Here is a 15831-nt window from a genome sequence, read left to right on the forward strand (position 1 = left end):
TAGCTTTGGCTACAGGGTAATGAACATCCATCAGCTGCGAGGTCTACAACTTCAGGCTCTTGCTACCACCACTGGCAGTGATGTTATTAAACTATGATTGCAGAGATGTTAACGGGCCACTCTGCTTTTACACCTTGCGTTTTAGGCGTGACAAGTACTTTTCCTAGACCTGAAGAAGAGCTCTGTGTAGCTCAAAAGCTTGTCTCTCTCTCTCTCTCACCAGCAGAAGTTTGTCCAATAAAAGATATTACCTCACCCACCTCGCCTCTCTAAATGACGGTAAGTTACCTGTATCAAAAACAAAAAGAAGTTTATCATCCAGTAAAACCATGGATGAGTTGGTAATTAGGACCAGCCAATTCCAGAACAACTCCATAGATTAAAAGATTAATAAATGAATCAAGCAGTCTCCCTTTCATCTTGTTCAAAACAAACATTTCATTGACATGGATCAATCATTATGACCAGGCTACACGCCATCCAGCAAAGCAGACATTGCTCCACCCATCAAAACTCAGATTGCAAAAAATTGAGGGGAAATTTGTTAAAGTACTCAATTTCCATTTCATACATGGTATCCAGCAATGTACATAATGATCCAGTAATATGTGCCTGTATGATAATACAAGATGTCTTTTACAGGAATGGATACATCAAGAAATGCCTATACACCAGAATAGCACAAAGAGCTGTAACAAACTGAACAAAAATTCAAGTGTCAAGTGCGAAGCTTTGTCACAGACAATGTTGCAAACACAGCAAAAATGAGAAAAAAATCTAGAAGATAATGAAGGGAACTTGAAACTTACATGGTGCAGCGCTCATTTGACCCCTCTTTTAACCGAAGACTTAATTCCTGGAGTTGTACTTGTTGAAATTGCAAAATACTTTTTCCTTAATAGTTACTTTGCTTCAGCTTCACTGAAGACAACAGAAGGATCCAAACTTAATTCTCCCCCAAGATGTACAATGGAATTCACTGGTTGGCTGTTTTGAGCTATTTATTAAGAACTGGCCAATTCTAATGACAATTTGTGAAGAAAATCATGACAATAGATAGAACTATTACAGCTAAAGGCTATGTCTACACTAGAAACCTTACAATGGCACAGCACTATCGATGCAGCTGCACCGCTGTAAAATCTCCTGTGCAGCCGTTCCATGCTGAGAGGAGAGAGCTCTCACGCCAACATAATTAACACCATCCCCAACAAGAGGCAGTAGCTATGGCGGCAGGAATGACACAGTGCTGTCCATACTGGCACATTTGTTGGTGTAACTTATGTTGGATAGGGGGGTGTTTTTTCATACCCTTGAGCGGCATAAGTTTTGCCAATAGTGATAGCATAGACATGGCCTAAGAGGAACTATTCAAGCACTACATGTTTGTTGATAGTGTTTTAAAGAAAGTCACACCACCGAACTGGTGGAAGTCACTAGCTGAGCACCTGGAACCAGAATTTGTTGAACTGCTAAACCAGCTTTTGACAGCAGTAGCCTCTTCTGCAGACAAAGAAAGAATATTTTCTTTATTTGGACAAATTCATTCAAAGTTGAGAAACTGCTTGGGAGTTGAAAAAAGCAGGAAAACTTGTCTTTCTTTTCCAGTCTATGAATAAAAATGGAGGAGGAAGAGAATGAGATCTACTAGTTTTAAAAACCTGAAGGACAGCCTACATAGCTTAGGAGACTGTCTCATTTTCAAGAGACTTAGGCAAGTAGGAACTTAAGCTCCAGTCACTTTCACTTAGGCATATCTGAAAATTGTCCCAAGCTAACCTGAAGTCATCAGTTTAATTCCATGACTGGCTAATTCCTCTATTTAAATACATCATTTAGTTGTGAATGTGAAACATGTTTTGATAAGAGAAGTTTATATACACAAAAACATTTAAGGCTGTTTTAATAAAAAATATGTTTAATTAAATTCCAGTTACCATTCTAATGCAGCTTGACACAAATCATGAGCAAGTTAGTTTACTAAATAAGTAGTTTATTATTCACCATTTTCTAACATACTAAAAATGTACAATTAATAAAATTTTGAAAATAATTAACTATACACATTAAAGCAATGATATAGCTTTAGTTTACCCTCCCAGGTAACAAAAAGTATACCAAGTCTAGTGTAAAGGTTCTATTTAGTTGTAAATCAACATGTTTTAATGGTTATAATCAACCAATGAGAACGCATCTTTGTTTAGAAAGTAACTGAAGTACAAATGGAAAAGTTGATTAAAAGTCATGATTCAAATCAAGGCTTTCCACTTGATTTAAATTGCTGATTTTAAAATCACCTTGATTTAAATCAATCCACCCTGTAGTATAAACATTCACTTGCACTGTTTAGACTCTGAGGACCATTTTCAGATTAATTAGAAACTTTTATTACATGGTATCAGATGTTCTCAAAAATCAATTCTTGGAACTACTTTCTAATTTTCCTGCCTCCCCATTAAAGAAAATGCAACACCAGTAGAAATTTAGGACTTTCAAGTAGATAAGTAAGGTTCAATTAAATATACCCAGGAAAGTTAACTGATTCTAACCTTCACATTCAGCAACCCAGAAGACTGGCTGATGACATCAGCAGAGGTGGTGTTTTGATCCTGGCCTCACCGTAGAGGTCAGTACACTAACACCCACCTTAGGGGCCCGCCAGACAAATAAGGTTTAGCTATTAAAGTGGCATTTTGAAATCAGTTTCACACACACGTGTAGGATGCATATATTTATTTACAAAATATTAATTCACTTCAATCTTTACAAAGAAGTTAGAAAAAGCAACAAACCGTACGAAGGTGTGAAAATTTAAATACAAATAAGTCACTGTAAGTAGAGAGAGAAAAACATTCTTAAACCAAACACTCAAACAAATATTTGTGCATAATGTAAATAAGTTTCAAAATTATGCCAGAAAGTTATAGCTCAAATCCAAATTAAAGTTAGATTTACATAAACACATTTCCTTGGAAGGGATGAGTACCTACACCAGTGTTTCAACTAAGATTATTTTATTTAGATTTAAGAGGCACATTAGGTATGCAAAAAACAACTTTCATAGGCAATAGGTAGTTTTATTACTACGTCTTGAGTTGATCTTATAGAAAATACTGTTAAAGTGAAAAATGTTTAATCTCCAAACATAAAGTTGACTCAAACTAAGCCAATTAAACTGTCAGTAAAGCTACAGTAGGTATTTAGGATACAGCAGGTTTACGCAGCTAAACTTAACTACCAAGTTATCCCGTGTGATACGATCAACATATTAACTTCATTTAAATTGGTTTAGCACTGAAGCATGTTACCACAACACTAAAGCACTGCATATTGTACACATTAATGCCTATTAAACATGTTTGTTCAGTTATAAAAATAAGTTATGACCACATTCTGACTGAAGTTGATGGGAGTTTTGCTATCAACTTAATCACCAACAGGAATTGGCCACCATTGGTTTCCAACAAAATGCAAGAGTGTGTGCAGCTAAAACACCATTAGTTGCCAGTAAACTGAACACTCAGCACTTGCTTTAATGTTACCATTTTCCAAGGAACAATAATTACAGTGGTACAAGTTAATCAGGCACAGACTGGCATGAAATTAGAGCTAGTATCATTTCTATTGTCAGATGTGACTGCAATCCCCAAAATAATAATCACCAATTTGCTAACAAACAACAACAACAAAAAAAAGACGTTATATTTGCATATGTAGCAGTAAAACATTAGATCATTTGGGACACTCGTTGCACACAGCTCAATTTTTGCACAACAAAACCCCTGACCACATGAATTATATAATATTCACAAAATTAAAGACTAAGTCATTTTAACTATACCTTAAAAGTACTTAGATTTGCAACACTGTACTTTAACAGATAAAGGCTTGCATTTCCTCTAAGTATTTTACTGAGCATATTGATTGCTTTTATATATATGAAGTTTTGATTTTATCTGCTCTACCAGAGTCTAGCACCTTTGTTCTCTTAGCCACATCACTAATGATATAGGGCCCTTATCTAATAAGAGGTAGTCTAGATATATACTCCTTTACAGCACTATTTTTATGGTTACAGTCTGACTGACGTAAACAACGAAACCATACAGCTGCACATACATAGACACTTACAAAAAACCAAGTGTAGGCACATGGGAAAAGATATCCCACTTAAACCATTCAGAGAGATTAAGGCTAAATGGGAACTAGAGGTTTGGGGAGGGCTCTCAAAAAACTTGCTCCGAGACTAGTCTCCTCCTTAGCTTTGCAGCCTACAATTCCTCCTCCACAGCCTCTCTCCTCTTCTTCCAAATGAGAGATGTCAGTGAGCCCAATGCCACCCAAGCAGGTAGGGATGGATTAAGACTAAATGAGACTATGAGACACCAAAACTTCAACACCCCCTATAACAGTCCCCCAGCCCCGATACACACACACACTTTTCCTTCAGCCTCCACCACCAATCCAAGACACAAATCTTCTTCTTTCAGCCACCCTTTCAGCTGTATACATCAAGCACAGAAATGCCACATTTGACTAGCAATATGGAAAAAATGCCAGCTGCCTCAAAGTTAAATTGCCTTTTCTGCTCCGATATGTGCTTAACAAAATACTTTAAGGTATGTTGCTTTTATGGTGCTGGGATCCTGATTCAGGAAAGCAATCCTTATTATGCAAAGCAGTTAAGCATGGGCTTAAAGTTACACATATGCTTAAGTGCTTTCAGGTACTTGGACCCATAAATCAAGACAGTCTAAGGGAAAAGAACATTTAGATAATATGGAGAGAATGCTGTTACAGTTGCAACCAGGGATGCAATAATTGTTAGCATAACATCAAAATACATACACTTGATTGTCCCAAATCTGCCTACGATTAATCATCCATATTAGTATTTTTAACAGTTTGTACAGTTTCCTACGTAGCTTTAATGTGGAATCTAATTTAAATACTCTACAAACCATTAATAGATAGTTTATACTGATGAATAAATGCATTTTTTTTTTGGAAAAGCCACATGACACAAATGCTACTAATTTAGACCCAAGACTTTATCTACTGTACAGTTACTAGGAGGAGAAATAGCCTCTGAACTATAGATATCTTTAACACTCTAACATGCAAGAAAATTAAGAAAAAAAGCCACCCTTTTTTAAAAATAGAGCACAAGGGTGGGGGGTAGGGGGGTGAAGTGGAGTTCCACATATTACTAACTCTGCAGCACACACCCAGGTACTTTCCTGGCAGCAACCACAGTAAAACTGAGGCCTCTGTTCCCAGAACTACAGTATACACCTTCCTGAAGGCAGCAATTATGCCAATGCATAACAAAAAAAAAGTCACTACACCACAATGTAGGCCAGATTTTAAAAAAGGAAAGCTAGTTTCAAGCTTTAAATACGATATTCTAGAAGGTGCAGTATAAAAGCTATACAATATTGATTCTTTTAGTACAACTTAAACACGAGTGGTTTTAAATGTAAAAAAAAAAAAGTAAAAAGAAATATTCACCAGGGAAATAAGGATCTGAATAGTAATCAAGAGCATTTAAACAGCATTGTACACATGGACGTAAGCAGTTCATGTCCCAAAAGCAGGGGGAATAGAAAAAACAAGAACGAAGTTCTCTTTGGTGAAATGCCAGTATTGTTGTCGATTCTATTTTTTAAAGAAAAAGTAAATGCAGTATTGTTTCTAACTGCTACATTTAAGTTTCAGATGCACTTATTAATTCCAAATACATAGATGGACAATATCTAAGTTGCAATTTCACAGATTGATCTATGAAATATTGTGCACTGAAGCAGCAGTTTCTAATATAAAATGGATTTTTAGTAAGTCAAATAATATGCATAAGAAAATACTCCAATCAAGTACTGTTGGTGTGGTAAAAGTACTCATTAAATTAGAAATATTCCTAAAGACAAGATTGTAAACTATTTTAAAGTGTGCTAGAGCTGTGGATTGTTACATATGTATGTATTCGCACACATGCTGTTTCTATTTAGTTACACACTTTAAAGTCAGCCAGTCTTGAAAAAAAGTATGGTTTGTTTCCTTCCAGTAGGCATAAAATATTATTAGCAATTAGTCAATTTCAAGTATCTGATACAACATAGTGTCCATTCCTAGTGTACAGTCCTAAATTTTGACTACTATACTTTGAGAGGAGGCCACACTATCTTACATGAGGCCTTTGAACAATGGCTCCTTCTTGCTCTTGGTTCTGTTACAAGTACTATCCTTCACTGACAAGTTATACTAGTTTAGATCAATTTGTCTGCTTTTTGTCCACTTCAGGAGTTTTGCCATTGGTGTCAATGGGACCAGGAGTAGGTTCACTGTCTTTCATTCCTGCCTCCACTTACATTTTGCTGAACTGCTAGCAGTACATCTTACTTCAATCAGCACAAAACTGGGAGCCCAGAGAAGTCTTACAAATTAGTCGTTCTAGAAAATTATTTCCAAAAGAGCTCATGGTTACTCAGTATTAAAAAACAGGGGACTTGCAGACAACAGCATTGTAACAACTTGACTATTAGCAGAAGTAAACATTAATGGTCCCCAGTAACAGAGTTGGCCATTACATGGTACAATATTAATGCAACCCCTATTCATTTTCTTTGTAGTAGCTGTCAATTGTATCTGAATTTAAATACACCACAGTAACAGTGATGTCATCTCTATACATCCTTGCTAGATCTTCAGGTAAAGTCAACATTGCAGCAAGTTTCTCTTGGTCTATCTCTCCATATTCATTATCTCCAATTGCATGCCTTATTAGGTGAGTGGCTATATTCTGGTCATATGAGCTAACACCCCTGGCTTTTCTATGACGCAACAGACTTTGCATGTAACCCAAGCTGGCTGGTTTCTGAAAAGTCATCCTTGGTTTCTGCACATTAGCTTGTGCTACGTGTTCTGCAACAAGTTTTATGACATCCTCATTGTTCAGCATGTCCCACAGTCCATCTGAAGCAATAACTAGAAATTTATCTTGACACCTTAGTTTATGGTAGGTGACTTCAGGCTCAGCAATTAAATAGGGAGGCGTATAGTAATTGGGAGGAGCATACTGATAAACATTTAAAGCCTCAACATCACAACCATTCTCCAGAATATTGTGTTGCAGTTCTTTACTCCATTTGAATCTGACATCTCCGAAAGCTCTAGAGGGCATCAGAATCCCTAGCAGCCTGTTGTTTATTATTACAGTTTCCGCCTCAGATTTAGGATGTTCTCCCTTTAACCTTCTGATTTCTGCTTCATTGAAAGCATTGTGATCTTGAGTAAGAGAGAGTGCAGTCCACGTTCCATCTTCTTCTTGAACCCCTAGGACTGCCCTGCAATCCCCAGCATTTGCAACGTGTAAGTGAACACTGTCAATGTGAGCCACACAGGCTGTCGCACCAGAGAAAGCCACTTGAAGAGCAGTGTTTTTCATCATTTCATTTTCTAGGGGAGCCTGAGCTTCCAGTGATAGATCTGAATCTAACCTTTTGAATGCATATATCAAGGCTTCTTCTACACTGAACCCCAGTTCTATGTCTAGGTTCAATAGTTCCTGCCAAAAAACTCTGAGGTGATCCAAATACAGTGAGGCTACTTCTTGGTACATGTCATTTGGATACTTGTACCACTGCAGAATTGGCAGAACTGGTTTCATGCGTTCCATGGCAAACTCAATCTCTTCCAGCGTTTGTTGAGACATGAGAGAGACAGCTATATAATAGAATAGTCTCTGACTTACCGACTGAGCACATGCATAACCTGCATGACCATCAAAGACCCCAAACATCATCCCTTTGGTCTGCAAGCATGTGGCTGCACTTCTACGATCTTCATTAGGTGTGTTGGCAGCCAGCTGGTTACTCTCAAATTTCAGCACAGAATTTGTGTTTTTACCATCAAATTCATGAATTTTATGAGAGAATTCACCTGCTCTTAGTATATCATTTATTTGTGATGGTGTCAACTGAAGACTGAAGTCGTCTTCTTCAGTTGAAGTATGTCTGAATGCTTTTTTTAAGGTGAAGACATTGTCGATGCTCCAGCTCAGCACAAAAGGGGAAAGAGGCCCTTTGGCAAATCCACACTTCCATTTACTCTTGTTTCTGTTTGGGATGTATCTTGAGTACAAACATCCTTTTCCTTGCAAAACAATGATACTGTTTCTTGCAGAACTTAAAATCCTGGAGGATACAGTACTGGACATCATAAGATGAACTCTTTGTAGAGTGAGTCCTTCAGCAAAGGAAATTTTTTCAATACCTAGGAGTTAAAAATAAGGCAGATGTAAAAAATTAGAAGCCACACACAAATGTTCCACATGTAGCCCCTAGAACTTGAAAAAACAGCCGAATTTTTAACATGCTATTGAAGGACAAGAGAGTGTTATACAAGCACCGGCTCTTCCATCACTTACTTGTAAGTTCACGGAATATAACAGCCTAAGTGTGTCTCTTTTATAATTATCTCACCGGAACAGGTAGGGTAAGTTTATCACACCTCAAATAGTCAAAAACTATTTTTCGCATTAATCACAGTAAGATTAAAGTAAGAAACTGCAATAGTGGTGAGAAATGCGAGCTTCAATAGCTCATTGTGATAGATTACAGGTGAAAATAAGCAGAACAAGCAGTTAAGCATGTGTCTAACTTTAAGCCCATGTGTCAGTGCTTTCATGTACTGGGACTCATAAATCAAGATAGTGATATCTGAGTGAAAGGAACATTTAGACAATACAGAGAGAAAGTTATCTGATGGTTGCAGTATGTTAGCTATCCCAGGCAAGACCGAGAAATAATTATCTCCCCCTGTTCACCAGTGCTGACCCTATAAGAAAAACCAAGTATCAGAATGATGACTATGCTACTAAGTATTCACTATGTATTATTTAGTCCTAGACACCCAATCACCACATAGTAAATGCCCAGAGAAAACAAGTCCTGCCAAATAGTCATTTAGCATAGCTCCTAGAACAGAAAGCTGCTGAGGATAGGCATATCCAGTTCTAAATTGCTTATATCCAGACAGTGAGTCCTGCTCCCTCTTGTCAAATAATTTCACAATGGCATGACATAATATGTACGCACTCCCACAAAACAAAAAAACCCCAAACCACCGCACACTGGCTGGGGGTTAGTGAGCTGCCGAATCTTGTCAGTCTCCAGAAACCAGTCTAAAAAGGCCACAGGCAGAGATCCCAGTCTTACTGCTTGGATGCAAAACCACCTAGGGTTGGTCAAACCAATTAGTGTTCATCTGTAAGTGGATCTGTGACCAACAGGAGAGGAAGCACCGGGCCTGACAGCAGCAGACATCTGGAGGCATTCATGACAATCTAGATAAGCTGCCACCATCTCACTACAGGTGTTAGATACCTGTAGTGGCACATGGCGAGAAAAGTTTAAACAACTCACAGGCTAAATGACCCAGATTCAACCTTTACAGACATGTTAGAAAAGTGTGTAAATGGTAATTAGGGCAATTCCATGTTAGGGAGCCTAGAACTAAGTTTGAAATGCAAACCTCTATTGTTCGAGAATTAGAGGTAATACAAGTTGTATGTGTTTAGTTATATCTTGTTAGATGTTAGCCATGTAAACAAACAGTTCTTTTCTATTACTATAGCTATTGATTCAGAGATCAAAGGGGAATATTAACATTTAGATGAATCTTGGGTGTAATCTTGGGTGTAATCTTGAAATAATGTCATTGTCTACATGTCACCAGTCAGTTTACCACAAACTTTAAAAGAGACATTTGGGAAACAGAAGGTTACATCAAAAGCCTATTGTTCACCCAGGACTATATGGTTAGAGGCTGCTAGAAAACTGTATAAAAGATTCTTGGGACCTGATCCTTTCATCTCAGATCTGATTGATGCTTTATGCAGAGGAATTTTCAGTCATAAAACTGAGATCTCCAGTCCCATCTAGATCACCCTGAATATGAACACTGACTACAACCTATGGACGAATTCTGAAAGAACTCTTTGCAGCTACAAAGCTCACCATTTCACCATCACACTGTAAGAGAGCACTTGTCTGCCATTCAGAGGCAGAGGGAAAAATTTAGCCTGAAAGTAGACAAGCATATAATTGTACACTTCTTACTCCAGCGCTAAGTTTTGTTCTCTACCTACGTGTAGCAGATGCAACACAATGGTAGTTGCACTTGCTTAATCAGAGCTGGGTTTAACCCCTGGGGCAAAACATCATTGCATGGAGAACAAAGTAATACCATAGCACTATGACAGTGAAGTTGGTCCAATAAAAAAATATCACCTCACCCACCCTTTCTCTTTAAATTGAAGGAACATTCAAGCACTTTCAATTACACTACTGATATTCCCACACAGAGTTGAGTGTATTTTTTAAAACAATGTGTGACACTGACATATGCCACTGAGGCAGATCACCTGAGAGGACCATCCCATCTTCCAAGTAGTCATTAAGAGAGGTTGGGATTTCACAGTGTGGTGGCTTCTCTGGCAGAGAAGTCAGCAACAGAGACCCAGGATAATCCTGCTAGTATATCTTTTGATGAATTGCAGCAAATCCCAATCATCAAGAACAGAAGATGGGAAAACAGCAAAGCCCTTTTCTACACTGGTGATATTTACTTAAAGATTCCCACCAAAGCCAACAATGTCTTCCACCAGGGGGAGCATTAGTTCATTCAAGGCTTCCCCAACCGGATCCACTTTTAAACAGTGTTTTTACTGGACTTGCTTTCAGCCGGTTTAATTAAAAATAGTAGTTAAAAAAAAAAAAAACCTCACAGGTCCATCTATCCCAGTTCAACTGCTCCAAGAGTTGACTGACTGTTGTAGATTTCACATAGGCATTTCTACCTCCAGCACTCCAACCAAGACTTCTAACTCAGGCCGTTAGCAGCTTTGTCTATTTTCAGCATTGTGACTCATCGGTGGTGGGTATCGTAGGCAGGGGAAGGCTGTGCCTCCCCAAACAGACTATTGTGAAGACTGTGCGTCCCCAAACTACCTGGCGTGGCCCCACCCACGCTCTACCCTCAGGCGCCCTCCTGCCGACTGTTCCTTTCTGTGGCCGAGAAGCTGGGGCAGGCAGACTGGGGGCTGCAATGCGCACAAGACCCGCAGGCTGGGCCATGCCGCACTGCACCACCCATCTTTCCAGTGGTGGGACCATGCCACCCACCCAGCGCGGTGGGACTGGGTTCACACGGGGGGTGTTCCGGGCTCCAATGGGGAATGGGGGACAGAAGGGGCGAGGCCTTGGGCAGAGGGGCCAGGAGCTAGCCTCCTCCAAGGGTGCATTCACCCACTGCCCATGCCTGCATGCCTTAGTGCCAAACCCCTCCCCATCACACCAACAGACACTTTCACAATTTGTTGTGTGTCTATCCTGTTAGTAAATTTACAATTGAGTAGAGTAAATTAATTAGGCCAATTTGTCTGGAGTTGTCCTACCAAAGAGAAACCTATTTGAATTCAATAATCCTCGTTGTTTTGCAAAGCTATCACAGGCATTAGAGCAGTTCTTACCTATTTGATGGTTAAGTACTCACACTCAAACGCTATTAAACATTGGGTAGATCCCTGCAACAGTTCGCAAGTTTGGCTGATAGTTTCATATCAAGTATGCATTCAATAAAAATGTGTTTCTCTAATGTAAGAAGGGCTTTATGGTATATGTGAGATGGAATGCTTATGAAGCATCCCTTCTACTGAATATATATTTTGTTAGATCAGAGCCTACTGTGCTACTCAACCAATAAACATTTTACTTAGCCAAACTTTTTGCCTCAGGTTCACAGATGTTCAAAACTGGAGATGGAATGCCCAAACAGTTACAGTGGCATTGTTAATCTGAAAACATCCTGGTTCAGAAGAGAACAGCAAAGTCCTGAGGTTTGCATGGCTATGTGTTGTCATCCACAGATGAATCCATGCTGAAATGGAGGTCTTTGCTCAAGATGCCATGATGAACAGAACCATGTTCTGAACATTATAATACAGAGATTGTTGGAGCAGCCATCTCTGGATTTGGGATTCTTATCCATTGTCTTCAGTGCCTCACCTTCAGCCCCTTTATCTTCTCCTTGCACTGCTATCAGTCCATATGATCCTGGGTTCAGACTGCAGCTGCTGAGATATACCATCATACAGTTCGACATTCCTCTTTGAAGAGCTAAAACTGTGCTTTTTGCTTGCTTTGGCCTAAAGCTGCACACTACTAGCTGGGTTTACAAGGTACTCTGATGCTGTATCCAATAATCGGAGCTGGGTGAGGCTGGAGAAACTGAATGCAGATAGGCCATGTGGGACTGAGGATGTTTAGCAGAGGCATATAAGCAACTTCCAGCCAGGAGTCAGAGCACAGGTAGATGGCAAGATAGTAACACAGGAATTGGTTCTGGGGTGGGAGGTGGGTGGTTTGTGGGAAAGGAGTGGAGGACCATCAGGTCTTGATTTTTGTGACTGGCCATGGCTGCACATTTTCACTGTAACTACCTTGGGTTAGTAATATGTAGGATATCCTGAAGTATAAAGCACACCTGGAGTTAGGTTATGGTGGTTGTGTGAGCACATAGATAGGTGAACACAGAGCATGTTCTAGGGGAAACCGTGGTTGAACCCAAGTCTGCAGTGAAGACAAAGCCTAAGTTGCAGTATTGTAAACCCTGATTTACATCAGTGTATGCATCAATATTAAGGGTCTATAGAAGTGTAATTATATTGATGTAGTTACACTGGTGCTCCCCCCCCCCTTTTTTTTTTAATGTGAACTGGACCAAACATCAACATATATGTTGATTCCTGCTTTGACAACAGCTTGTGTTGCTCGGTGGTAATTTGTCATCCTGTGTCATCTGCCACACTGCTGTTGCCATCACCCTCTCTGTACCTTCCTTGGGGTACAAAGTGCATGCTTCGGCTCTGCTCAGGGCACGGCAGAGTTGTGGAAGTAGAGGAAAGCCATATGTACAGGAAAATTCCATTTTGCAGCATCCTAGCAAAGACCTCAGATAGAGCCAACCATTATTTAGGCTCCTGACTGTTAGGCCATTGCTACACTAGAGAGTTTACAGTGGCACAGATGTACCGATGTAGCTGAGCGCTGTAAGATCTCAAATGTAACCACTCCATGCCAGTGGGAGAGAGCTCTTCCATTGACATAAATAAGCCACCCCCAAAAAGCAGCAGTATCTATGTCAGCAGGAGAGCGCCTCCCGCCAACATAGCACCATCCACACCAGCACTTCTGTTAGTGTAACTTAGGTTGGTCAGGGGTGTGTGTTTTTCACACCCCTGAGTGACATAAGTTATCCGAACAACAGTGCTAACACAGACATAGTCTTAGTGTGAACACCTCTTTGTGAATTTCTTTAAAGACCTAGCAAGTCATTTGCTTAAACTTACCACTTAGAGCTGGACGGAGGACAACAATTCCGTTTTGCAACAACTTCTGAGGTTTCAAATTTGTTTTCATTCCACAGTGAAGTGAAAACAAAACCTTTCAAATATTTTTTGTGAAAGAGATTTGTATCTAAGTGTCTGTTTTCCAATCAAAACAGTCAGGGTTTCAATTAATCTTTATGTCTGGATTTGTCTAGCGTTCACAGTGGACTTCAGAAACCTTCCTGGTGAGAACTTCAGTGAATTGAGTCTCTCTCTGTAAAACATTTCAGTTTTGACAACCCAGCATATTTTGACAAAAAGTGATCTAAAGCAGTGGTTCTCAAAGCCGGTCTGTCGCTTGTTCGGGGAAAGCCCCTGGAGCACCAGACCGGTTTGTTTACCTGCTGCGTCCGCAGGTTCAGCCGATCGCAGCTCCCACTGGCCGCAGTTCGCCACTCCAGGCCAACGGGGGCTTCAGGAAGGGCGGCCAGCACGTCCCTTGGCCCACACCGCTTCCCACAGCCCCCATTGGCCTGGAGCGGCAAACTGCTGAACCTGTGGACACGGCAGGTAAACAAACCAGTCCGGCCCGCCAGGGGCTTTCCCTGAACAAGCGGCAGACCAGCTTTGAGAACCACTGATCTAAAGTGTTCCAAACAGCTCTAATACCACTCTTCCTACATTAACAGGAGTGGCCTATTGCCATGAAGCAATACGAAGCCTATGAATAACTCATATTTTTACTTTCGTCAAGGATGGTTGTTAGATCATTTGAGAGAGACCTCCTTATTTATTTATCTACTTTTTGCATTCTCTACTGCCCACATCTGCATGACTCCTCTTAAGGGCATGTGGTGCTATCAGACCTCACACTGAAGCTTTCTACACAGAACTTGTCTTGAGCACCTCAGTAATTCTAAACACTCCCTTTGAAAAGTAAAGCTGCAGTCTGGTTCTGTACTGTATGACACGACGGGGTGAGGGCTCTGGCTGATGACATGGGCTCCAGGATGGGGTCAGAAATGATGGGTTCAGGGTGTGGGAGGGACCTCCAGGATGGGAAAGGGGTTTGGGGTGCAGGGTCCGGACAGGAGTTTGGGTGCAAGAGGGGACTGGGGCAGGGGACTGGGGTGCGGGAGGTGGGTTGGGATGCAGACTCCTCTGGACAGCGCTTATCTCAAATGGCTCATGGGAACTAGTCACACATTTGGCTCCCAGGCAGAGGCACAGCCAGACGGCTCCACATGCTGGTGCCGCCCCCGCAGCTCCCATTGACCACGGTCCCTGGCCAATGGGAGCTGCGGAAGCAGCGCTCAGGGTAGGGGGAGCGCGTGGAGTCCCCGTGGCTGCCCCTACCTCTAGGAGCCAAAGGGACATGCCGGCTGCATCCCAGGAGCCGCACAGATCCAGGTAGGGAGGCTGCAAACTCTGCGCCAACCGGACTTTTAATGGCCCAGCGGTGCTGACCGGAGCCGCCAAGGTCCCTTTTCGACAGGGCGCTCGGATTGAAAACCGGACACCTGGCAACCCTATCGGAGCCGCCTCCCATCCCCCGTAAGGGGAGACGGGTAACAGCCGCCCTGCCCTCCGCTCTGTGCGCTCACGGGACCAGCCCACGCCACCACGGCTCGGGGCTCGCCTTGCCCTTCCCTAGGGCCCTCCCCTAGGCGGCGAGCCAGCGGGAGGCCGGCCCAGCGCAGACACCCGGGCGCGGCCGAGACCCGCCCGGCTCCTCCCCTCCCCAGGGGAGCGAGGCCTCGGCGGAGCGCGCCTGGGTCGCACTCGCTGCGTAGGCGGCTGGGGTAGGGCTCAGCGGCGCCGCAAGCGGGAAGGGGCAGCACCGGAGGCCGGGTTTCGCGCCCTGCAGCGGCTCCGGCCTCAGCATCGCCACAGCGCCAGGGGAACGGCTCCGGCTCCCGATCCCCTCGAGCCTCCGGCTCCCCCCGCCCCACGCGGCGGCTCCCGCCCAGCGACGCGCTTCGGCCCCGCGGGCGCCCTTACCCGGCTGCAGGGACGCCGCTCTCAGGCTGCCCGCCGCGCCGGCCCAGACACTAGTCCGCGGTGCCGGTTGCGGGCCCGGGGCTGTCCGGCGGCTCCAGGGCGGAGGGGCCCTGACGCGCAGAGCCTGCAGCCAACCGGCTGCTCCGCTTGGGGAGCCTCCCACAGGCCCCGCCTCAGGCAGGTCCGCCCGGGGCGGTGGCCGCCGCTTCCTCCCCGTGTGAGGGGAGCGCGGGGGGGGAGAGGAGCGGCAGAGCTGGGCGGTAGGGGAGACGCTCTGGGGGCTGGCCTCGGGGCTCTAGCGCCAGGGTAGAGGCCCCTCCACGCCGTGGCTCGGACTCCGTGCTCAGGAGTGGTGCTGCAGGCCGCATGCAGGGTCCCCCAAATGCTTTCCACAGCCAGGCCTGGTGAGACGTGCTTCTGGGCCCAGCGAACCCCGTTACCCA

The 15831-nt window shown here is 42.8% G+C and overlaps 1 protein-coding gene across 1 annotated transcript; it reads right to left on the reverse strand.

Annotated features, from left to right (window-relative positions):
• Positions 1-2718: 2718 nt before the first annotated feature.
• Positions 2719-15610, reverse strand: PDP2 (pyruvate dehyrogenase phosphatase catalytic subunit 2). The gene is made up of 2 exons (XM_037877391.2): positions 15389-15610; positions 2719-8271 (listed from the first exon to the last, which is right to left on the reverse strand). Exon 2 carries the CDS (start codon positions 8216-8218, stop codon positions 6611-6613), a length of 1608 nt encoding a protein of 535 aa, XP_037733319.1. The 5' UTR covers positions 8219-8271; positions 15389-15610; the 3' UTR covers positions 2719-6610.
• Between the last annotated feature and the right edge of the window lie 221 nt (positions 15611-15831).

This window comes from Chelonia mydas, chromosome 12 (genome assembly GCF_015237465.2).
Source record: "Chelonia mydas isolate rCheMyd1 chromosome 12, rCheMyd1.pri.v2, whole genome shotgun sequence".
Taxonomy (NCBI): domain Eukaryota; kingdom Metazoa; phylum Chordata; order Testudines; family Cheloniidae; genus Chelonia; species Chelonia mydas.